The sequence below is a fragment of the Mustelus asterias genome, chromosome 4 (assembly GCF_964213995.1).
Source record: "Mustelus asterias chromosome 4, sMusAst1.hap1.1, whole genome shotgun sequence".
Lineage (NCBI taxonomy): Eukaryota > Metazoa > Chordata > Chondrichthyes > Carcharhiniformes > Triakidae > Mustelus > Mustelus asterias.
Window position 1 is genome coordinate 90,288,991 of NC_135804.1, and position 26,614 is coordinate 90,315,604.

Consider the following 26,614-nt stretch of genomic DNA (forward strand, 5'->3'; position numbering starts at 1 on the left):
CCACCCATTTCGACTGACAGCAGATAAAGCATCCCTCTCTGCCAAGGCATGCCAGTTTCATCTTTGCTGAAAGCAGCATGCCACAGCCATTCCCAGGCTTGAATTCACACCCAACACCTTTCCATTTCCTTGACAAAGCTTTTAGTCATGTCTGCTAATATTTCCTTCTTTTGCTTGGTGCCAATATATGTCTACTTACATCTGTAATGTTTATTTATTAGCGCCACAAGAGGCTTACATTAACACTGCAATGAAGTTACTGTGAAAATCCCCCAGTCACCACACTCCGGCACCTATTTGGGTGCACTGAGGGAGAATTTAGCATGGCCAATGCACCTAACCAGCACGTCTTTCGAACTGTGGGAGGAAACCGGAGCAGACACGGGGAGAACTTGCAAACTCTTCACAGACAGTAACCCAAGCTGGGAAGCAAACCCGGGTCCCCGGTGTTGTGAGGCAGCAGTGTCAACTACTGTCCAACCGTGCCGCTCATGGGAGATTATTTCTATGGTAATGCACCATAGGAAATTATTTTTATGATAATTTTGTAAATTAAATACAAATTAATGTTGTTCTGACAGAACCAACTTGAATATTTTTTCATTTGTGGAACCCAGGGATTTGGATTCCACAGGAATTGTCTGCAAATATATTTCATGGCATCTCTTGAGAGTATCAGGTAGCATCAAGATGAAAACTGCCATGAATAATGGCCCAAAGCAATGGAGTCCCCATTGAGCAACATCATAACATAGGCAAATCTACCTTAACTAATTCTCTGACTTGGTACTATACAAGTGTTAGGCTATCAATAAAAGTAGCCCACTTTGAATAAATTCACCATGTGAGGGAATCATACTGAGACACAAAGCTTCAACAAGCACATTGCTTGAATTGGCTTGCTCTTACACAAATCTGTATCTTTGCTCTATGTGCACCAAGAATCAGAGCAGCGTCAGGAGCCATCACACATATTGCCGATTTCCCTCAGGATGAGGCCACATCCAAACTCCTCAGCCACTCCACTCAAACGTTTGTGCCAAAGTATGCAGGCCCTGGCAAACACAGTATGACTACGAGGAGTTGGCAGTTACAGGGTCACCTTCAGTTTCTGCAGAGATTCTCACTAAATCCATCAACTTTTCATCCTACCATTGGGAGACCACTTATAACATCATGAAAAAGTCAAAGACGCCCATCAATCTCCTCCAATGAAATGAACTTGGGGAAAATTTTACATTGTGAAAGTGAATGTTTACTTGATTGGTACTGGAATTTATCCTGGTATGATCCAGACTTCTGTTATTGGGAGAAATTACTTCTATACATGGAACTTGATGTGCGACAGTGTTCCCTGGACAGAGGGCAGAATTGTACCAGAATAATTCGAAGTGTCCAGCGAATGTGAAAATGGGAGAATTACAGATTCGTCTTTTGGGTGAGTTATTACGCCCAATCTTGTGCACATAGTGCATCAAAAAAAATCGGCTAGACTGTTTACAGCTACTACAGGCAGTGGGCAGGGCTTAATTCGCCACACATCTGTGCCTGCACAGCAAAATCAACAGCAGAGGCCTGACAGAGAGAGAGAGATCTGTCAGGCCTTTGCTGTTGCAGCCGACCTCAACCACCATCCTCCCCACCGCAATCATGGGGACCCATGGCCGATCGTGAGCCCACAACCCCCCGGAAATGCAACTTCTGCTGTCCAGACCAATCCCGCCCCCTCACCCCACAATCTTACGCAGAGTGGCAGCAGGGCCCCCCTACCACCCCTCCCCCCATCCCACCCCCCACTCATCGCATGCACAGTGGAATCTGACCCCCATCTTAACCCCACCAATTGCAGGCAGAGTGGCAGTGGGCCCACCATCCGCCCTCATCCCACTGATTGGAGCTGCAGAGAGGTCCCTTCCCTTCCCAATCAGGTTCCCCTGGTCTGGTCCCGTCCCTCCAGGCCCAACCCCATAAGCCCCACCCGCTGATGTCTCCACCCCCAGAGGCCCACTCCTGGGCAGTGCCAAGGTGCCCGGTGGGCATTGCCAAGGTGCCAGGCAGGCAGTGCCAGGCTGGCATTGCCCAATGGGCACCCCCTTACATTCAGCCTCTCTGGGGGAGCCGCAATGGCCTCCGATTCTACCAGCGAGGCCGACACCACTGTTCCCCGTTCTTGGAGAGCAGGTGTTTACTTTGCCGGAGAGAACCTCTGCCAGCAAGATCATTAAAGCAAGTGAGCCTGGGCAATTGAGCGCTGGGTTCGCTAATGCCATGTAAATTAGGACTAAAATAAATTTAATTATTGTAGCCACTTGCCGGAAATCCAGTTCCTGCTTAGGGCGTGATCCTGATTTTTCGGCTCTCGTGCGATTTTACCATCGATAGGCAGGGTGAACTGGTAAAATTCCACCCATAATGTTCTATTTCTGTAGCTATGAAGGTGACAGCTATCCATTGGGGGTGTAATTAATTTGTGATTTGCCTTCTCTGTAAATTTCTCTGTTGACCCTTTCAAGTTGAAATCTTTGATAGTTGCTCATTGTGCAGCCAATTCCTCTGTCTCATGATGGACCTCATCTTCTTTTACTTGGTACAACCAGTCTTTTTCTACCTACTCCATAGTTGGTATGGCCGAATTGTTCAAGATGCAATAGGTAGCAGTGTTTAGACAATTCATCTTGGCTGCATTTACTCTGCCGGCATTATCTTGCCAGGTCATAGAATCTCTATAGTGCAGAAGGAGCCTTTCGGCCCATCAAGCTGACACTGACAACAATCCCACCCAGCCCTATCCCTGTAACCCCACGTATTTACCCTATTCATCCTCTCTGACACTAAGGGTTAATTTGGCATGGCCAATCAACTTAACCAGCTCATCTTTGGAATGTGGGAGGAAACCGGAGCACCCAGAGGAAACCAACGCAGACATCAGATGAATGTGCAATCTCCACACAGACAGTGAGCCCAGGCTGGAATTGAACCTGGGTCCCTGGTGCTGTGAGGCAGCAATGCTAACCACTGTGCCATGATGGCACCCAGAGATGTTGATGGAAATCCAGTTTAAGTGTCACCATCTGGTGGATTCTGGCAGCAGCTCTGGCCATGATATACCTCTCCTCAGGGCTTCTCATTTGGCAATGCCAAACCTAATTGGCGGTAACAGAACCTAACTGGCATCCCTACAGTCTTACTGCCCCTTCAAATGATGCGGAAGCTGTTGATTGTTGCAGGATGAAGGAATCACAGGGTTTGTCAGTGTAGTAAGCTGATGTCCATTATTCTGACCCGAGCGTCACAGCCCTTTCTATTTGCAGCGTTAGCCCTTTCTATTCGTGAATGGACTGGGAGGTTCAGGCACACATGACCTTGTTAATCCAGTCAGTTATGCTCTGCGCTTGTGAGAATCCTGTTACACAGGAGAAGTGGAAGTTTCTTTTCTGTATTTTAACTGCTTTTCAGAGGAAAATTAATGAAATAATTGATACTGCCAAACAATATCTAAGTGACCTGTCTGAAGTAAGTGCGTATTGAAGATTGGGAGATGTAATTGAGATCTCTCGCACTTGTCTGAATGGAGCCTGCCAAGCAAAAATCAATGTGGCTGTAATCATCAGAGCTATTGACAAAATAGTGTCTGTGCTGGGCTGGTTTACAAGTCTGGCTGCAGGCAGGTGCATAGTTCTGTAAGTGAGTCCTTTGGGAATTTTAGTCTGTACAGGTCAATGTTTGAAAACCATGAGTGCAGTCTAAGGATGTGTTCTATTAGAATGACTAGGAAGCAAATACATCTGTCTTTCATGTCCATCCTGATTATTTGTCAGTTCTGGAGAAGAACAGATCTCTATGTCCAGAGTGTTATATAGTAAAAAGGTATCTGGCATAGCAAGAGCTAATGTGGGATTGGGAAATGGCATGGTCTACTGTGTAAAGAGATGCATGGTCTGAGACTAGAGTCAGTTGTGGATTGGGCAGAGACCTGTGTAGAAACAAGCATGGAGTTAGATCTGTGTGAGAGCAAGCTACAAGTGGCTAGACAATTCGTTAATAAACACACAGGCTGAAATTCTCCGGCCATTCACGCCAGTGGGATTCACTGGTCCCGCCGGCAGCATACCCCTGCCCGCGAGTTTCCCACCCCCATCCCCTCCTCCCACCTCTTAAATGGGAATTCCCATTGACAGTGGCGGGACCAGAGAATCCCTCCGCTAGCAAACAATGCACCACCTCCCGCCAGCAGGAAACACGTGGCTGGGAGGCCGGAGAATCTCACCCACAATGTTAACCATACAAGACTCAGAATCTCTTTGTAGGACCTACTGAACATACCAGAGGTTACCCATAACTGCACTGCCCATTCTGTTCAGTAACAGAACGTGGTTGCACAGTCATGTGTAAGAAATGTAAATATGTGCCAGAAAAGCTCCACGTATTTCTCCAATATCTTTTGACTAGAGAAGTCAAAATAGGGAAGAAATGGTGAATCTCTAAGGAATAAAGCAAGAACTGCATTGAATCTTTAACAACATGGCTTAAATAAAGTGAGCAGCTTTCTATGCAGAGCCTGTTTTATAGAGTGATTGTTCTGTTATGGCCTTGGGGTTACATTTTGGAGATTTCCTGTCATTTACATTACATTTGGCTCTTAAAAGATTCTTGCACACAAGCGCAAAATGCTAACATGTTAAATTGGCCACACAAGAGTCTGTAAGCCTCTTTGAAATGGGGCTTCAGTGTCTCAGGCAAAAGTACTTCAGCAATGCGCAATCAATCTATTGGCCGTGATATGTTGTTCTTCCCACCCCCATCCCCTCCTCCCACTTCTTAAATTTCTTTCTGCTGTTTCACAATATTTGCAGCTGGTATGTCAATTAGGAAACTGAACTCTTGTAGTTAAGGGCACTGATAGGATGCTTCCCTTTTTCTGTCCAAAGATCTCAATTTTTTCCCTCACCTGAATGTGTTGACCGATGCAGGATAAAGTTCAAACAGCACTAATCACTCACCAAAACCTCACTAATTTTCACTTACAATTCCAGATGTTAGGCGTCAACAGCTCAATTTCCCATGAAGGCCACAGCAACCATGTTTAATTCTGTCCCAACCATCACACTTGCAGCAGGGAGTCATAGGAGAACAATCAGGAGCAGGAATTATAGAATCATAGAAGCCCTACAGTGCAGAAAGAGGCCATCTGGCCCATCGAGTCTGCACCGACCACAATCCCACCCCGGCCCTACCCCCTTATCCCTACATATTTACCCGCTAATCCCTCTAACCTATGCATCTCAGGACACGAAGGGGCAATTTTTAGCATGGCCAATCAACCTAACCCGCACATCTTTGGACTGTGGGCGGAAACCGGAGCACCCGGAGGAAACCCACGCAGACACGAGGAGAATGTGCAAACTCCACACAGACAGTGACCCAAGCCGGGAATTGAACCCAGGTCCCTGGAGCTGTGAAGCAGCAGTGCTAACCACTGTGCTACCGTGCCACCCTGTCTGGCCAGAATGTCTGGCTAATTCCAGTGCACCTGTACGTACCTCCCTCTCCCCTCCACTGAAGGGCACGGAGACTAATTGCAGTTAACTCAGCAGGGATCAGAGAATGAATTGGGACCTGCTATATAGTTTAATATTACATCAGGCATCTATTTAACCAACTAAGCCATTCGGGAAGCACAGTGACCTTCCTTTTAAATAAGGTTTAATGGTTGCTACAAATGATTTGACATGCCACAAATTTTTATGTATATCACAAGATTTGTTGCTGCAATTGAGCATAAGGAGTGCCTGAGACAGTAAAAATATGGAGGTGACATGAGCCTTAACAAATACTTTGCTGCCACAATAACTGTGATTCGAATCTTTCTTTATGTAAGATCAATCAATCAATCAAACATCACGGCAACAATTTTCCCATCCCGCTCTGCTAATTTTTTAGTGCAGCGAGCCAGGAGATTGTCACATTGGCCAATTTGCGAGGTTTGTGCGCGCGTTCACATCCTGCTAGCTTCTCCCAGTGTCGGATTTCCAGCGCCGTCTGCTCCATGCCGGAAATCGGCAGGGAGACGCAAAGACCATTTAAACGGTCATTTCAGTGTGATTTCAATCTGATTAGCGTGCCATGGACTGAAGTCCCTGGGCCTCCTAGCATCTCACCCCTCCCCACTGCCGGAGTGGTTTAGAGTAGCTCTCCACTAATGGGGAATAAGTGGCCCGACCCTGCTGGAGTGAATGGGAGGGGGCAATCAGGGCCCCCCAGGGGTTAGGCAGTGCAAGTGTGCCCTCTGGGATTGGCACCCTGGCAGTGCCAGCCTGTGCCCCCTGGCACTGCCCAAGGGGAAAATGTCAACGCCATCGCTCATCGTGCAGTGCCAAGGGGGCAGGGCCTAATGGGATGATCGTGGGGGTGGGAGTCCCACTGCCACTCTGTGTAGGGATCGGTGAGGAAAAGAAGGAGGCCAGCGATCGGGGTCAAACCGGGGGATGGTCGGCAGCGCGGGGATGGGATCGGTCAGGGGAAAGTGCTGGAGATCAGTGGGCTGGTAGGGGAGTCGAGGCTGGGCCCAGGAATGGTTGGGGAGATGAGCGATCGGGCTGTGGGTGAGGGGGAGGGTGGAGAACCGGCGAAGCGGGGGTCACAGGGCTGGCCAGCAGTCGAGCTGGCCAGCAATTGAGAGGCCATCAATGCGGGGCCACTGCGCATGCGCCGATCTCGGCGCTGACAGATTGGCGCATGTGCAGTTGCCCGCTCAGCACGCTCAGCCTCTCCAGTGGGATTAGGCCCCGCCCCCTTATTTTTAATGATATTCACGCTTGTGTCCTCTGCAGTGCACAGAATAATGGAAGATTCTTCTCTGAACCCCCACTGAAAAAAGCCAACATGAATTACTCCAGTTTTCAAGCGAATTCGACACATAGAATTTTTTGGCAAGAACTCCAGCCCATGTGCGTCTTCCCCTAAGACAGGTCCTTGTCTATCATTGTCCACTTGATGCTTCATCATGAGCCATTTTCTTGGCAGTTTTTATCAATGATGGTTTTGCCATTGCCTTCCACTCTCAGGGGAAGTCCACCTCCGTCAGAATGGGAATGAAACCAAAGCTGTTGGCATTAATCTGAGCCACAGGCTCGCCTCTAACCAGCTGATCTAACTGACCCCCTCAATGTAAGATATCAACCTTAATTTTCAGAGTACAAAAACAATGCTCTATTTTACCTTTTTCATAGTAAAAAATATATCAATGTTAATGATTCTCAGTAGGAGTTAACAAATTATGATTATCAAAAGTTACAGGATTACTTTGTCCCATACTGCACCTCACCACAGAATCCCTACAGTGCAGGCGATTTGGACCATCGAACCTGCACTGACAACAATCATATTAGGCCCTATCCCTGTAACTCTGTATTTATCCTGTTAATCCCCCTGACATTAAGGGGCAATTTACCATGGCCAATCAACCTAACCCCAACAACTTTGGAGTATGGGAGGCAACTGGAGCACCCGGAGGAAACCCAAGCAGACACGGGGAGAATGTGCAAACTCCACACAGTCATAAAGATATCATAAAGATTTACTCCTGAGGATTAGGTGAAGAAATGTTTAGTACATATGTCATAAACCATCTCACGCTTGAGAGAGAAAAAGGCTGAACAGGATTCCAACACATGGCTGGTTTTGGGCAAGTCTTTTGGGAATATTCTTGTGTGGATGTTGGTGGAAAACAGGATTAAGACTGTGATGTGAACAACGAACTGTCACTATTCACCACCCAGGATCATAAAATGAGGAAAGACACTTGGATGGAATTATCAAGGGCAGCAATCATGGTCCGGCAAAGTCGATATTTTGGGAGAGGAGGGAGAAAGAAAAGAAATGCAAGCTCTCCTTCCTTTTTCCAATCATCTCTATTTGGGAAAGTTTAGAAATTAGCATCGAATCACATGCAGTATTGAAATTCAAATTCACAAGTTATTGCTGCAGGCACTTCAGTCTCTAAATTTGATTGAATTTAAAACTAACTGTGATCTGATCAGGGTGAGGATTGTGCAGATCTGAGCATAAGAACGCTATCAGCCTTTAAATATTGGCCACATTTGCAGTCAGTATCGAAATTTATACAGATGTTGCTGACATTTCAAATCACAGTCTCTTTCTCAGAAATCATGGCAAAGCACTTCTCATCTCTCTTCTTCATACTTGGTATCTGATTTCAAAAAGCATGGAAATCAGGAGTAACGTAATGGAGATGGGGACATAGATATGGAACGAGAATTAATTCTGCTGAGATCTTGCACCGATGAGCTTTGCTCTCCTGGTCCAAATTCAATTCATAATGAATGTGCTGTATTGATCACACTCATCAAAGAAGTATTTTTGGAAACACAAACGCGATCAATATCATTTTATGGTCAAAAACTAGTAATGGCTACGCTGAGTCTGATTCATTACAATTATTTAAGAGTTGGAGTCAGCAATGCGCAATCCTCTTGGAACTTCCTGCGCCATTACAAATATCTTCAACTGTTATATATTATATACGTTTTGATTCATTTTACCTTCAGATTGTTTCTTTGCCTCTTCTCTTCAGGACCTGGGCTCCTCAGTACTGATGAATCAATTGAGACTGAACATTCCCCTGGACAATCTTACTATTCTGCATGTATGGATTCAGGCAGTGGGCCTGAGTGGCTATTCAACCACAAAGGGTTTCACAGTTGACCTACTCCTGTCTTCACCAAACATACACAGGTTGAATCCAAACTGTGGACACGAGGAACCCCCACTATTGGAGTTTTAAAAAAAGCACGGCATGGACAAGTTGGGCCAAAGGGTCTGTTTCCATGCTGTAAACCTCTATGACTCTATCAATATCCTGGGGGTTACTATTGACCAAAAACTGAAATGGACCAGCCATATAAATATTGTGTCTACAAGAACAGGTCAGAAGTTTGGAATTCTGTGGTGATTAATTCACCTCGTGACTCCTTAAAGCCTGTCCATATTGTACAAGGCCAAAGTCAGGAATAGGATTGAACACTTTCCACTTGCTCGGAGCAGTGTAGCGCCAACAACACAAAGGTTAGCGCCATTCAGGATAAATCAGCCCACTTTACTGGCATCCCACTCATCATCTTCAACCTTCACTTCCTCTACCACCAATGCACAATGGCAGCAATGTTTATCATCTACAAGATGCACTGTAACAACTCACCAAGACTCTTTTGAAAACACATTTGAAATCCACAACTTCTACCACCTAGAATGTCAAGCGTAGCAGATACACAGAAGCACCACAACTTGCAAGTTCCCCTCCAAGCAACACACCATCCTGACTTGGGAATCTATTGCCACTGTCACTAAGTCAAAATCCTGGAATATCTTTCCGAACAACACTGTCGGTGTACCTACAGCACATGAACGGCACTATGTGGTTCAAGGTGGTGGGATCACAACTACTTTCTCAAGGGTAATTAGAGAAGGGCAATAAATATTGACCTAGCCAGCGACATCATAATTCTGTGGAAGAATAAGTTTTAAAAAGTTTATAAATAGTATGCACAAACAACTGCAACATAATAGGAAAATGCTGCAAATACATGGAACAGGCCAAACAACAAAAGCAAATTAAGACACAAAATTAGGAATTTTTAAAAATTAAATTCAGGAACCATAAATAAAGTCCAAGTCACCAAAGACATAAATATTGCTTCTCTATCTAAGGGAGCTTTATTTAAAACAAAACACTTCACACTTCTCCAGGTTAGGGAAAACTCGTATCTTCGGTTGTGCAATCCCTTGCCACCCTCCAACCTCTCTCTATTTCACAATTTCCCCTGTTTCTTTCCTTTCTTGATTCTCTTGGTGCCCATTTGACACAAGTACAAGCATTTATCTTCCTTTCTGCACCTTCAGCATATTGAGAGGAAGACTCATTGAACAGTCTCTTGGTCTAATAGCACTGGGATTATTATCCTCGCAGGGAGATTCGCCAGTGCTGTTGGGGAGGGTTTAAACTAGACTGGCAGGTGGATGGGAACCTGAGGGGGAGCTGGCATTGGCAGGAAGTAATGCCGCTAACAGGAAGTAGAAAAGTAGCAAGTTAAATTAGAAGACAGGCAAAATGAAAGCGAGCATTGACTCAACTGAGAATGCGGAATAATGTCAAAAAGACTGAATTAAGGGCACCCTATCTGAATGCATGCAGCATTCACAACAAGGTAGCTGATTTAAAGACAAAAATAGAAAGAAATATTGATCTAATTGCCCATTATGGAAACATGTTGCAGGGCGACCAAGACTGTAAACTGAATATTCAAGGTTATTCAACACTTAGGAATGGCAGACACAAAGGGTGTTGATATCAAGGGAAGGTACATTAATCGGGGAGATTCTCATATCGGAAGAATACTGGAAGGAGTTGTTCGCTAGCTCCAAACAGTAGTGGTAGCGTAGGGCATGCTAATAATCAGGAGATTAGAGCAGCACATAGCATGAGTCATACAGTAATCATGGGAGATATCAATCTGCACATCGACTGGATAAACCGATTGAGCACTAATGCTTTGAGGACAAGTTTCCAGAGATATGTTTGAAAGTGAGGTGGTATAACCTGAAGCCAGATTGTTAAATGTGAACAAAGGGAATGATGAAGGTATAAGGGGCAAATTGTCTGAGGTGGATTGGAAAAATACTTTAAAAGGTATGATGGTCCATAGACAATGGACCATCTTTCAAGAATTATTACATAGCGAACAGCAATTATACATTCCTTTAAGGCACAAAAACTCAAAAAGAAAAGTCAGTAAACCATGACGAACAAAGGAAGTTCAGGATTGCAAATGATTAAAAGAAAAAGCCTATTAAGCTACCAGAAATTGTTGCCAGAAACCCGAGGATTGTAAGGATTTTAGAATGCAGCAAAATAAGGCTAAAAATTTGATCTAAGAAAGGAAGAATAGAAAATTAACGTAACTACCAAAATACATAAAAACATAAAACTTCTATTGGTATGTAAAAAGGAATGTTTGGCAAAGACAAATGTGATTCCATACAGGCAATCAGGAGAATTTTTAATAGGTAAAGAGAGAAGCTAACTGATTACTTTGTGTCTGGCTTCACTGAGGAAGATACAGGAAATCTCCCAGAATTAGAGATCTAATGGATGACAGAGATTGAGAAATTGAAAGAAATTAGCATTAGTAAGAAAGTTGTATTGGAGAAATTAATTTTTAAGGGGCGTCTTGACAAATACATGAACAGGATGGGAATAGAGGGATATGGTCCCTGGAGGGTAGGGGGTTTTAGTTCAGATGGGTAGCGCGGTCAGTGCAGGCTTGGAAGGCAAAAGGGCCTGTTCCTGTGCTGTAATTTTCTTTGTTCTTTAATGGGATTGAATGTTGATGAGTCCCTGGGACCTGATAATTTACATTCCAGAGAATTAAAAGAGGTAGCTATAGAGATAATGAATGCATTGGTGATCATCTTCCAAAATTATATAGATCCTGAAATGGTTTCTGCATATTGGAAGGTGGCAAATGTCACTCCATTGTTTAAGAAGTGGGGAGGAGAGCTAACAGGTGACAGATAAGTCAGCCTTACATCAGCAGTAAGGAAAATGCAAGACTCTATTGTAAAGGATGGGACAAATGGACATTTGGATAATAATGATCTGATTAGGCACAGTCAACATGAATTTAGAAATAGGAAATAATGTTTGACGATGTTTTTTGAGGATGTTACTAACGGAATTAATGAAGGGTATACTATACTTGGATTTTCAGATGGTTTTTGATAAAGACCCCCATAGGAGGTTGGCTAGCAAAATGAAAGCCTGTGGGATAGGAGGTAATTTACTAGCATGGATTAAGGATTGGTTAACAGACAGAAAACAGAGAGTAGGAATAAATGGGTCATTCTCACATTGGCAGGCTATAACTAGTGGGTTACTGCAAGGATCAGTACTTGGGCCCCAGCTGTTCATAACATATATCAAAGATTTGGATGTGGAGACCAAATGTAACATTTGCAAGTTCACGGCTGGCACAAATCGAGGTGGAAATGTGTCCTATGAAGGGAGATTGGGGAAACCAGGCCGGTATTCTCTTGAGTTTTGAAGAATGAGAGACGATCTCATTGAAACCTACAAAACACAAAGAGACAGACAAGGTAGATGTAGGTAAGGTGTTTCCCCTGGTTAGGGTGTCTCGAACCTGGAACACAGGGGGCGATTCTCCCATCACGACGCACACGTTTTTTGATGCGTCGGGTCAGGAAATGTGCATGTCGGAAATTTCGCGGGTTCCCTGCGAGCATTTACGACCCATGCGCACATCTCCCAACTGGAAAAAAATGGCGCCGCCAGGACTGCACTGAAAACCGGCGTGCCACTGATTTCCATTACTTACCATCCCATTATCGGGATAGACACGGCAATCTCCGCCCACGTTAGCGTCTCCCACCTCTTTGATGTGATGTCACTTTGGCACGAATCAGTGTAGGTATATAAAAGTCTCAACCTGGCGTGGCAGCCTTGAACTGACGTGAGGTGGTAAGTGCTGCGAGAAGAGTACGGGGGATGTTGCAGGCAGGTCCTGGAGATGCCTGGTGGGCTTCCTCCTGCTGTCTTCAGGTGCTGGCCCGTGGACCAGTGATATCTGGGGTGGGGGGGCTTCTATTTCCTCAGAGCTCTCCGGATGAGGGTCTGTGAAGGAGTCCTGCTCAGCCTTCCCCTCCAGGACAGCGCTGTAGCTCAGTGTGGGAGGCTCCCTCAAGAACTCCTGCTTAGCCGTCCCCTCCAGGGCACTTTGCAGTGGCATTGTCTTGCCGCGGGGTGTGGTCAGAGACTCGACTGAGTGCTGGTGTTCCGGGGTGGGGGAGGAGTGCACCATGGGCTGACTGAGGCCTAACCAGATGAAGCAGCTGCTGCTCCAGGCCGGGGTGCAGAGGTTCAGACACAGACTGCATGGAATCTGCTGTCACTGGGCACACATCTGGTGCTGCTTTGCAGTCTGTCCCTGCCCTGTGACACGGACCAGCAACACATGCCTGTAACAGATGCTGCAGTAGCACACATAGCAACGGCTCAAGGGTACGCATTGCCCACAGCTGCACACCGACCTGCATAATCTGTGCCAGCATTTGTCATGATGGGAATCTCACACAACCCTAATCGGGTCATGCATGGCACCATGGATTGTGTGGTGTTGCCGGCACCCACAAGTGTGAGTACTGGCCCAAGTGAGGGAATGGGGTGGTGCTGGGTCTATGCAGCCAATGATAATAATCCGTCATTCTATGCTCTTTCCAAACCCTACTGTGGAGATGGATCTCGGACTGATTGATTTGGAGCTGGCCATTATGGTTGCGGTGGCTCAGGAGGTGGTGGGCGTGGAGAGACCACCGCAGGAGCAGCCACTACCAGTCCCTCAGGAAGAATGACAGGGGGCTGCAACCACCACAGGGGGAGGTGGGTAAGTTGGCTCCCGAGAGGGTGCACTGAAGGCGGAGGGTGCCGAGGCCAGGGAGGTACAGGCCCCGCAATTCATTTGAGGCTCACCACCCTATCCCCCAGAAACATCCAAACCTGTTAATGTGCCTGGGCTGACAATGGTTGCGAGCCTTCGTTGAAGGATGGAGGATGATGACGACTCGCTGTTGTGCACACTGGGATCCTGCCCCTGGTGCCACTCAAGTCTGACTCCTATCTGTGCTCCGAATGCACGCTGCCACCCTGGCCCATGTAGCTGTAAAAATTGGGGATGTTTTTGGCCAATTTGGGGGAAGAGGAGTGGTGGTGGTGTGGGGAGGGGGGGGCGGCGGCGGTGGCACTTGCTCCAACGGTCTGGTGGATGTTGGGGAAGGTAGGGTACGTACTCTGTAACATGTGGCTGAGTCTCCAAGGCACAACAGACAGCACCTCTATGCTTGGGAATGGGGACCACTCAGCTCTGCGTGGGCGGGGGTGAATTCAGAGACACATTAGTCACAGCTGTGAGGTGTAAATAAAAGTTTATTGTGCTCTTAACGTTATTGATGAATAAACCCTGACTACTGGTGACCTTCACCCGTGCCCTCTTAGTGAACTACAACTTTCTAACATTGCGCGGTCTACTGCTTCTTCCATGTGCTACCCGAGGATGCACATCGGAGGTGGAGATGCCCAGCTGTGATGCACGTCCCGTTGCCTGTGATGCCCTTGGCGGATGTCCCCTGGGTGGCCAGGACCTGGACGGCTGACTTGCGGATGGCACTGTTTCATTGCCACCCTGTTCATCTAGCTGGCCCTGAGATGCCCTGATGTGAGGAAGGTGGGAATCGGAAGGTCTTGGAATGTCCAGGATCTCCTGCGTGGAAGGCCCCTGCATGGGCTCAAGCCCTTCCTCCTCCATTGGGGTGCCCAGAGGCCCCGGGGACACTTCATGGGATGCCAAGGTGGCTGGACTGAGCTCCAGAAGCTCTGGCGTCACCTGGCTCTGCTAGTACTGGAGGCCCAGATGTATCTGCCCCATGGTCTATGGTCTCTCAGTCCTGGCCCTCTGAGACTGGGCCAAGCTACAGAGCCCCTCCGCTACAGCATTCTGTGAGTGAGCAAGGCTCCAGAGCCCCTCTGAGACTGGGCTAAGTTGTCGAGGCTCACAGCCACGGCTTGCTGTGCTCCAGAATGCCAGCGAGAGTCCCAGCCATGGCCAGCAGTGTCTCCCATATGCCCCCGACAACCATGGCCATGGGATGCTGTGCCTCCTGGATGCTGGCAACACTCTTGCCCTTGGCCCGTTGTGTCTTCATGATGGCCTGGACCCTGACACTCATGAGGACAGCCCCCTGAGTCAGACTTTCCACTGCGGTCGCCACCCTTGAAGTGTTGGCCTGGTTCGTACGCTGTGTCGGCACCACCTCCTGCAACAGCACTCTGTTTGACTCCCCTAAACAGCCTTACAGTTGCAGTATGGCTGCTGACAGCCCTTCCACAACTCCCCGGGTTTCCTGACGCATCTCCACCAGCCTTGGGATGAATGGACCCCAAGGCCCGGCATCTGGCTTGGAGACAGCTGAATCCTCGCCTCTGGTAGACCTCAGTGTGCCCGAGCCCACGGATGTGCCCGCCTCCACTCGATGTGCATCAGCGTCTGTGATGTGCTCACCAGTTAGTGACCCAGAAACCTCAACACTAAAGGTACCCACCGTGGTGATACTCTGAGTTGGTGGGCTGTGTGGTACATGCCTGTGCCGCTTCAGTGGTGCTGTCCTCGGGGGATTCTTCAGTGCCTCCCTCCGAGGTGTCATCCATGGGGTCGTGGGCAGTTTGCTCCAGAGCAGCAGGGTGCAGTGGCAACACCCAAAGGGCCGGGTTCCTCTGGGTCCAGAGCTGCAATAAAGAACACACATTAGGGGAAGGGAGGTGAAACATTCTATGCAGCATCGCACTTACTTCGAGGAGGACCTAGGTTGATGCTCACTTGCATGCTGGACACCGACCTGACTGTCGGTGACTAATCGGGAAGGCCCATCTCCCCCTGCCAGCTCCATGGCATGCTCCTCAACGCTGGTCAGCTGCCGCAGGTCAGGCACACCACCACCAGTCTGTGCAGTTTCCCGCTGGTTATGTGTGCTTTTCTCCTGTGGGAATGTAAGGTGGATAGCAAGCATTAATATATTGAAGTGCATGGTGTGCAATGCATGCCTGTGTCTCAGGCGTTGTGCTGGCAGTTTCAGGGAAAATGGTCTCCACTGAACGGTGTTCATTGAGGGGTTAGAGGAAGAGGAAGAGGTTAGATTCTGTTCCTGGGGGAAGGGTAACTTGTTGCATGACCTTCAGGTGTCTAAGCCTGTTTTGAGATCCGTGCCAAGCATGTGCGGGGTTCCAAGTGGGAAGCTCACTCACCCTTGCTGCTCGAAGGAGGTCGTACAGTTTTTTGTGACACTGCCGGCCAGAGCGCAGTGTCAGGCTCCTGGCATTCACCACGTCTGCCACCTCCTCCCACAATGCCATGGTGGATGCACCCCTTGGGCGAGGGCCCTGGTTGGGGAAGATCTGCTCACGCCTCTCCTCCATGGCATCTAGCAGGTGCTCCTGGTTGACCTCAGTGAATCTTGGGACAGATTTCCTCGAAGATATCTTCATGGCGTGACTGGCTGTGTGTCCATTCCTGCAGCTTATACACAGCTCTGGATTATTAGGGGAGTGCAGGTGCAGTGAGTGCGGCCGGTCAAGGGCCCGTTGGCAACAAATCCTTGTGAGAAATTTTGAAGGCTGCTTTCAATTGAGTGTCGTGCATCCCTCAGGGTGCTGATTGGCTGCCATTCAATAAGCTGCTGTATCCAGGGGATGCAGTACTCAGGGCTCCTAATCGATAAGCTGCTGTGTCCAGGAGGGGGTGCTACACTCAGGGCTCCCATTCAAGAGAGGGAATGCTCGCAAACTGGGGTTATGCATGTCAGTACAATGCAAGTTCTTTGCAGGGCAGAAGTGAAGTCAGTATGTTCAAGGGATGGAGGGATGAGGTACCCACGTTATCTGGAGGCATGGGGTGAGTGGGCAGCCATGTCGGGGTAAGGGGGAAGAGGAAGGGGGAAGGGGGAATGGGAAGGGGGAATGGGAAGAGGGAAGGGGTGCCAGTGATGCTTGTATGGAGGAAGGGGGGCCAGCGATGAGGCCACTAATGTCTGTGGGGGGGGGGGTGTGGGGGCCAGCGATGTCTGTCGGGGGGTTGTGGAAACCAGCGATGAGGCCAATGCTGTCTGTGGGGGTTGAATGGCAGTGATCTGGATGCTGGGAGGTCTTTTCAGTGATCCCCGAGAGATGTGTGCATGCGCGGGTTCCCGCTCATCCTGCCGATTTCAGGCTCTTTGGCACAAATAGGCCCCGTCCCCTGAGCGTTTAATGATATTCACGATTGTAACTTCTGCATTGTACAGAGTGGGGAGATTGGGGTCTGAAGTTGCACTGGAAAAACAGTCGTGATCCAAACCTGTTTACTCACCAATTCAGCACTTTTGAGAAAATCGCCCCACAATTTCAAAATTAGTTTGAACCGAGATGAGGATAATTTTTTTTCACTTAAGGGGGTTGTGAACCTTTGGAATTCTTTACCCCAGAGGGCTGTGGAAGGTCAGTCATTGAATATGTTTGAAGTAGAGATTGACAGATTTCTAAATGCCACTGACATCACATGATATGGGGATCAAGTGGAGATAAAAGCAAAATACTGCAGATGTTGGAATTTAAATTCCCCAAATGCTGGAAAATCTCAGCAAGTCTGACAGCCCCTGTGGAGAGAGAATAGAGCCAATGTTTTAAGTCTGAATGACCTATCGTGTGAGGATCAGCCACAATCATATTGAATGGTGAAGTAGGCTTGATGGGCTGAATGGCTTACTCATGCTCCTATGGGTGGAATTTTCCAGCTGCACTCGCCTCAAGACCAGAAGATCCTGCCCGAGGTCAACTGACATTTGCGTGGTCCGTGTCCTGCCCACCATGATTCCCGCGGTGGGCGGGGTGGGAAAATTCCACCCTTTGTTTCTATGTTCTAACTTTCCCAACATGGACCGACTGTGAAAGCATCTTGTACTGCCTTCAAACTATTAAAATCCAAGGTGGTGGTCACCTAATCACTGCTTGCCGATTAATTAATCTCTTTTACTAGTGTTCAGCTTTGGTGGTCTACAATGCCATGGCCCGTTACTTTGATTTCTCAGTTTAAAAATATGCTTCCAATATCCTCTGAAAGATACTGTGAAATTTAAATTCATTATGACAGCAGCAAAAGAAGAGCTGAAAGATTAGGTGTTAATGATTTCATTTCAAAATGATGACCTGACTGTGGCAAGAGCTGGGAAACCGCATCAAATCCACTTTTTGCCTGAATCAGGTGACCATCATTATCCACTCATCCCACAAATTAGTGCTGATAAAACGCTACTGAAGTGCTTCAGTTTCAGTTACTCTCCACCTTTTTGGGTTGAAGTTATGCATTGATTTTTTTTTCTGACTGATTCAAAAGCAAGATGATGGGCTGTTAAGTTCTTTCTTCTTTGGCTATTTCTAGATTTAGTGAATATCTTTGTTTTTGTAATGATTCTGTTGGTATCAACCACAACTTGCACATCTAGATAAAAATGACAAGGAGCCAAAGTGAAGACTATTATGAGTTTTTGGCTCAGGTGAAGGAACCTGAGGCATAAAGACCAGGAACACCATTATTACCTTTGTCCTGCATTTGTTGCAGGGACTTTCTCATGCCTCACTCTATTTTGGAATTCCAGGAAAAGCAGGAAAGACTATGAGGAAAGGTTGAATAAACCAGCATTGTTTTCACTGGAAAGATAAAGGCCGAGTGGAGACCTGATAGAGGTTTACAAAATTATGAGAGACATAGACATGGTGGATAGTCAGAGGTTTGTACCTAGGTCAAGGCACAAGTTCATAGGATCTCTACAGTGCAGAAGGAGGCCATTTGGCCCATTGAGTCTGCACTGACCACAATCCCACCCAGGCCCTATCCCTTCACCCCAAATGTTTAGTCCCCTGACACTAACGGCCAATTTAGCATGACCAATCAACCGAACCTGCACATCTTTGGAGTGTGGGAGGGCGCGGAAGAGACCCAAACAGACACAGGGAGAACGTGCAAACTTCACACAGGCAGTCACTCGAGGCCTGAATTGAACCTGGGTCCCTGGCACTGTGAGGCAGCAGTGCTAACCACTGTGCCACCATGCTGCCCCAAGATGAGAGGGGGAAAGTTTAAGGGAAATGTGTGGGGAAAGTTTTTCACGCAGAGAGTGGTGGGCGTCTGGAATGCACTGGTGGAAGCAGGTACATTAGTAACATTTAAGAGGCATCTGGATGGATACATGAATAGGGAAGGAAGAGAGATATGGACCAAGTAAGGGCAGAAGGTTCTTTTTAGTTTATCATAGAAGCATGGAATTCCTACAATGCAGAAGGAGGCCATTCAGTCCATCGAGTCTGCGCCGACCACAATCCCACCCAGACCCTACTCCTGTAACCCCACATATTTACCCTGTTAATCCCCTGACACGAGAGTTAATTTAGCATGGCCAATCAACCTACCCCGCACATCTTTGGACTGTGGGAAGAAGCTGGAGCACCTGGAGGAAACCCATGCAGACATGGGGAGAATGCGCAAACTCCACACAAACAGTAACCCGAGACCTGAATTGAACCCAGGTCCCTGGCCCTGTGAGGCAGAAGTGCTAACCACTGTGCCACCATGCATCGTGGTTGGCATAGACTTGGAGGGCAGAAGGGCCTGTTCCTGTGCTGTAGTTTTCTTTGTTCTTTGACATAGCGTGTTGGGGATAATTTTGATATTTCATCCAATTTTCTTGATTGGCCCTCATTTCCATATCATTGGTGATATGGTGGTGCATTTCGATAGAAGCCTATTGATTAGGAACAGAACTCCTTTGCCTCAAGTGCAGAGCTTAGTTGGTGCAGTTGGGTGAAAAGGAGGGATGAGACATTCTGAGGGAGGGCTACACAACAGGCCCAATGGGTCAATTCTTGACAAATATCCAGAAGTATTAATGCTCCTTGAGACCTCTCAAAAATCTGGAGCATACTAATTTTGAGTGGCCAGTAATTGTCCCCTTAAGACCACTTGGTTAGCAGTTTTAGGGTGGCATGGTGGCACAGTTATTTGCACTGTTGCTTCACAGAGCCAGGGACCTGGGTTTGATTCCTGGCCTGGGTCACTGTTTGTGTGGAGTTTGCACGTTCTCCCCGTGTCTGCGTGGGTTTCCTTTGGCTGCTCCGGTTTCCTCCCACAATCTGAAAGATGTGCTGGTTAAGTGCATTGGCCATGCTAAATTCTCCATCAGTGTACCCGAACAGGCGCCGGAGTGTGCGGACTAGGGGATTTTCACAGAATCTTTACTGCAGTGTTAATGTAAGCCTACTTGTGACACTAATAAATAAACTCAAGGCAGAGCATGTTCAATTTATTGCTATTAAAAATGGGGTTCAACAACTGGCACAGATTTGTTGCTTCTGCTAGTTTTCAGGAATGCCTGAAAATCGCTCTGGGGAATATTGAGTGGTCAATGGGCTAGCAATCCTTTTTCCCCAATATTCAACAGGCAGCCATACCTTTACAGAAATGCAGTTGAAAATCATCCCCATTATTCCCTTTTCCCTTCCATTGTGCCTGGTCACTGAGAGGAATATTGGGGCACGGTGTTTGATGACAGAATCAGAGAGTTCTTGGTGATTTTTGAAATGGGAATGGGGGAAGCAAGCAGATTAAAATGCTCTAACTGGTCGTCTTTCTTTGCCACCAAGTTCATTATTAAACCATTGGCTTTAATTTATGGCATACTTACAATTTATGCCTCATGGTTGTAATAAGTTGTTTACTTAGATATACAGCATAGATACAGTATAAATCTTTCTCCTTCAGAATGTGTGTTTAAACTATGAAACATTAATCCTTAGAAAATTGAATCATTAGTAAAATTAGTTCTGTGCTTTGCTGTTAGGAACAAAAAATGGCATTGTTTTGTGAGTGGGCCACTGTTACATGGTTTCATAAATTTATAATTAATTAAACTTTTGAAAATAAGCTAAAAATGAGTTTTTATGTTCCTTCATGTTTAGCACAAAAGCTGGGCTGAGACTGGATGGGATTCTTATGGTAATAATGTCTTCTTGATGAATGGCAGAGGTGCTACAACTCAACAGCTTTGTTGTTTTTGGTCATTTTAAATTTCATGGGTCAGCATTCAGTCCTTTCCCTTCTTGATTCTCCTCCTTGCTCCTACTCTTTCCACTGCCCTCAGCCATTTCTAAACCAAGCCTGTCCGAGAATGCACAAAGTAGCCTGGCATGATGGATCCATTTGAAGGATAGTACCTCTGGCAGTGCAGTTCTCCTTTAGAATGCCAACCAGCTAAAGAGCTCAAACCTCAAATTCCTTATTACCCCAACTGAACCAAGCTAGCAGACAGACACTGCATTAGTCCCAATCATTGCTTTAGTTACAGCAGTTTAGATTGATTTTACAATGGAACCACATAGCCGGAAGAGACATTAATCCTGTTAGTCTGGATGGATTTGAATCCATGTACCAATCCCAGTGGTGAAGTACTAGTGTCTAAACTATACTGCTGCAAAAGTGTTGTATAGAATATAAGTGGTTAAAAATACCAATTACTACCCTTTAGTATGCCATTTTTTCCATTAAGCAAATACATTCAGAAGTTACAATATCAACCATAATTGGTATAACTGATTTTTAATAACGTAACCATGGGTGAAGCTCCTTTTCTACATTTATATCAGCAGTGAAATTGTTAGTTACTGGATGATACATTACTCTATCACTTGGGCTAATGCAATTGAGAAGCGGGAGAATTCTGTGGCAATGATGGCCACTTCTTTGGCATTTTGCTTCACATTTATTATTAAAATAGCTATCTTTAGCATTTACAAGTTGCAGGGACAATGGTGCTTTGATATAGAAGAATTTCTACATAGTACAATACTTTGGAGGTCAGATGTAAGTAGAGACAGATATGTCAGTGATCTCACCTTACATTGTATGAGCAATATCTCTTAAGTTTCCTCTAAAAGAGAATACTGCAACATTTCTATTTCCCTCAATCCATCTATACAGATCAGATCAGTACCGAATTGATTCCAAATCCATGTCATGTAAGTGGATTCAGAAAATTCCAAAAGTGTTTCATTGAGATTTGAACAGATGGCTAAATTTGAACTAAAATTGTTGAATTAAAAAAATATATTCTCAAAACTATTGCACATCCAAATCTCCTTCGGAACTAAATCAAATTCATATTGCACAGTGAAAAACATGGAAAAGCAAATGCTTTACATCTTGCTTGACTTTTTTTCCCCATTTACTTCAGTTCAAAAAGCATGGGTTTTTAACAGGAAAAATAATCTCCAAAATAGATTGAAAATTTAAACATTTGGTTCCAGCTCTAATACTGCATTACGAGATGCTCATTAATTCCCCTAGCAGGCTGTTTGTTGATTCCCATTAGTATTACTGTATTACACTTTGTGCTTGATTCATCCTGTTTGGGGTCATGTTACCAAATATTTACCACTGATTGCGGTATGTTGCTGTTGGCTGTAATCCAACACACACGGTAATTACAAACTACTCTGCATTATCCAAATTAATAGGAGGCACAACTTAATAGAAGAATACAAGTGACCAATACTCGTAGCAATTATTGGAGTCAAATCTCTTATGAATAGGTTCGGCTGGTTTTGCCCTATATTTGCAGAATGTTAAGTATGTAAGTATAGAAATTCTTGTTTTTAATGAGAGAAGAAATTAGTCAACATATTCAGATAACATCCCTCTGTGCAATATTTTAATGCAACCTTTAAAAGCTTGACTCAAAACAGGTTAAAACATCCATTAAAATAACACATGAGAATTTGTATGAGCATACACATTTTCTCTTTGTTAACTGGCAACACTAATCATAGAATCCCTACAGTACAGAAGGAGGCCATTCGGCCCATGATGTCTGCACCGACCACAATCTCAACCAGGCCCTATTCCTGTAACCCCACATATTTATCCTGTTAATCCCCCTGACACTAGGGTCAATTTAGCATGGCCAATCAACCTAACCCACACATCTTTGGACTGTGGGAGGAAACCAGAGCACCCGGAGGAACCCATGCAGACATGGGGCGAATATGTAAGCTCCACACAAACAGTAACCCGAGGCCAGAATTGAACCCAGGTCTCTGGCGCTGTGGGGCAGCAGTGCTAACCACTGTGCCACCGTGCCGCCCTAACTTCCAAGGTTATGTGAAAGGTTCGGGATGCATTGGTATATTCTCAATGTTAGACGGATCAATAACTCTCACTGTCTGATTGCTGATCACAGATACGCATCTACTGGCTATATAACTATCCTTCTCTAACGTGAAATTCCTGAAGCATTTAAGCCATTTAAGAAATGGGTAATCTTTGAAAATAATAATTGTGATTGAAGGACATGATAAACTGAATTTAACATTATTGCTTTTCAGTACTATGCAACAAAGTAAAATCAATTCATTTTTAACAGGCCAGCCACTTTCCACAGGTATATTTTAAAGAAATCAAAAATTGTATGGTTTAATCATCCGGTGATGGTATTTCGGCTCCAAAAGAGTAGTCCTAATCCCACGAGCGTGCCCTATTCCCATATCCTTTTGTTCATCCTTTCCTTCAATTTCCCATCTAATTTATTCTTAAAAGTTGGCATGGTCTCTGCTTCAATCATCAACTCCAGTACTGCGCTTAACAGCCTCATAACCCTAGTACGTGAAAAGATTTCCCCTAGGTGCTTTCTGTTTTAAATCATGTATCTGTCTCAGTGTCTCCCTCATTCCAGGCTCAACCATTGAAAGCAATCAGCTTCGAATTATCCCACCCAATCTCTCTATAACTTTAAGTACCTCTGTGGAATGATGAAATGACCTCTAAGTGTATGAAAACAGCCCCAACAGCATATTTGAGTGAAATTGCCAATTAGTATTGACTAACATGCAATGCTGGGCTATGAGTTTACAACCTTTAGGAGCCGGGAGTGAGGGAGTGCCCCAACTCATTCCAATTGTGAACTGCAGAATTTGAAAGTTGACTTTCATCCTGCTGTGAATCCAGTTGTCTGAAATGAAAGACAGTGAAAGATGCCCCGTGTGCATGTTTTTTCACAGATCGTCAAATTAACAAGTGTGTAATCAGCAGCTGCAGGCTTTTACAATATAACTGTCAGATTCAACCCATTTTCCTCAGTTTCCTCTGCAGCTTACTATTTTTAAATGAAGGTTACACTGTAATGTCAAGTATCTGTAATCATGATATAACCTTGATAAATCAGCAGATTAGATTCCATTGCAATGAAAATAAAGGGTATGATCCAGCTTGGTATTTTAGTGATATCTGCTTGTCTGTGCCTTACCATGTATATAGCCATCTACCAGAATACATCCATTTAATCTAGGTCTGCATTTAGAAATGCTATATTGAGAGAACTGAGCATAAGAACATTTAGGTACTGGAAAAAGGTCATTATGTCCTGGAAACTCCTTCCATTGTTATAGATCAATCCTCCATTCCTATTGTGTTTTACATTATTGCTAAGTCCTTTCTCGCTAGAAATGAACCAAATCGTTCCTTATATATTTGTAGCATCAAGGAGTCCTGGCAAAGCTGAAGTAACTGGGAATCAGGTGGAAACTCTTTACTGCTTGGAATCATACATAGCACAAAAGAAAATGGCTGTGGTTGTAGGAGCCATGATATCTCATGATATCACTGCAGGGGTTCCTAACCATCTTCAGCTGCTACATTAACGACCTTCCTTCCATCATGAGGTCAGAAGTGGGGATTTTTGCAGATGACTGCACAATGTACAACACCCCTACCAAGACCTCAGATATTGAAGCAGCCTATACCCATATGCAGCGAGACTTGGACAACATTCAGGCCTGGGCTTGTCACTGACTCCAATTTATTGGTGCCTCAGGGATCAAATGAGAGACACACAGCTTTCCCACACCTCCTGAAGGCTGCCCAGCAAGCCCGGTTTGTCAGCAGCTTTGTGGGGGCAAGGGCTCCCTTGTTTTTAGGCAAGACTAAGCGACCCAGCATCAGATAGGGAGGGGCGCTCAAAGCTACCCCTGCTTTTGGCTCTGATTTCCTCCTCCCCACCACCCCTTACCCCCTTTCCATGATCCGCCCACTCAGCAATCTCCATCCTGCTCTCACTCGCCTTTAGCCTGAGCCGCTCACTAATCCTGGGCTGCTGATGGATACATTGCCAACAGCTACCATCGCTGCCCCAGTGGCAATTATGGAAATAAAGAGCTGCTGGCCTCTCATATCATAGATCATAGAATCCCTACAGTACAGAAGGAGGCCATTCAGCCCATCAAGTCTGTACCCATCAGAATCCCACCCAGGTCCTATTCCCGTAACCCTCATTTACCCTGCTTATCCCCCTGACACTAGGGTCAATTTTAGAATGGCCAATCAACCTAACCCCGCACATCTTTGAGGGGAAACTGGAGCACCCGGAGAACCCAGGGCCGGAATTGAACCTGACGCGGTGAGGCAGCTGTGCTAACCACTGCGCCATGGTGCCGCCAATGCTCTGATTTGATACGTGTCCCTAAGGGGCAACATAAGGTTCTTGCTGGCTTGTGAGGAGATGGTGAGACCCCCATTACCTGGATTAAATTCTGCTTTCTAATTCTAACTTATGATCATTTCCCTCTCCCCAAATGTGGACAAAAGTGGCGCAGTGCCAATCGAGAAAAACAGGTTGTGAATGGCAATTTTTAAATTGGCAGATAATATGAGTAATTACCTGTTGAGCAGTCAGATCCTGTCCAGTTGTGGTCACAGTTACAAGTGTTTGTTTCTGGCAATAGGGTCCCATGGCCTGAACACTGCTCGTGACAAACAGCTGCTGGATCTTCACACTTGAGGCCTCCCCAGCCAGCAGCACAGTGACATTCACTCTGTACACACACACCATGGCCAGAACATGTCGGGTCCAAGCAGTCTTCTGAAGAAAAAAGAAAAAAAAAGCTTAAGGCAAACAGCAACTTGCAATAAAATAATCACATTAAGCAAAAGGCATATAAAAAATATAATTAGATGAAAGTCAACTGTAAACCAAAGATTGAGAAGTCATCCAAAGCCTGGCCAACAGTTATATGACTCTTAAAGGAGGAGAGAGAGCTGAAGAGGAAGAGTGGTTTATTTATTTATTAGTTTCACAATAAAGTGACAATGAAGTTACTGTGAAAATCCCCTAGTTGCCACACGCCGCCGCCTGTTCGGGTACATGGAGGGAGAATATAGCATGGCCAATGCACCTAATCAGCATGTCTTTTGGACTGTGGGAGGAGACCGGAGCACCCGGAGGAAACCCAGGCAGACACTGGGAGAACGTGCAAACTCTGCACAGCTAGTCCTCCAAGCTGGGCATTGAACCTGGCGCTGTGGGGCAGCAGTGCTAACTACTGTGCCACCGTGCCGCCCGTTTTGGGGGAGAATTGAAAGTTTGGAGCCTGATAGATTATTGGTCACGGCTGCTGATGGAAGTGGGACATATGCAAAAGACGAACACAAAATTCCTGGAGAGTTGTAGGGCAAGGAAAGTTCACAGAGATAAGGTGAATCAAAATGTCTGCAGGGAGTTTAAAAATGGAGAATTTTAAATTTTGGGGTATTGGGAGACCAGCAGGCAACATAGATCATCAAACATGAAGGTGAAATATGAATGGAATTTAGTGGGGGTGAGGACAGTAGAAATTTGGATGAGCTGAGGTTTATGGAAATAGAGCTGAGATTTACAGAGGATGAGCTGTATTTACAAGGATGAGCTGAGGCTTACGAAGGATGGGAGGCCGACCAGGGAATATTAGGTTCGTCAAGTTTGGAGATGACAAAAGTGTCAGCAATGATTTCAGCAGGACAGGAGCAGGGGCAGGTAATGTTATGGAGGTGAAAATGATTAGTAGATGGAAAGGTATGGCAATGAAATCTCAACACAGAATCAAATAGGTTTGAAACGGTGATCAGGGAGTAGGGTGGGATCG

The 26,614-nt window shown here is 45.9% G+C and overlaps 1 protein-coding gene across 4 annotated transcripts in view; it reads right to left on the bottom strand.

Annotated features, from left to right (window-relative positions):
- The window catches only part of tenm1 (teneurin transmembrane protein 1), a 770,685-nt gene that overhangs the window by 179,417 nt on the left and 564,654 nt on the right, over positions 1–26,614 (bottom strand). For all 4 annotated transcript variants that reach the window (XM_078211359.1, XM_078211358.1, XM_078211357.1 and 1 more), the window contains one exon: positions 25,375–25,575. In XM_078211359.1, the coding sequence (XP_078067485.1) occupies positions 25,375–25,575 (201 nt within the window). The remainder of the gene's footprint in view (positions 1–25,374; positions 25,576–26,614) is intronic.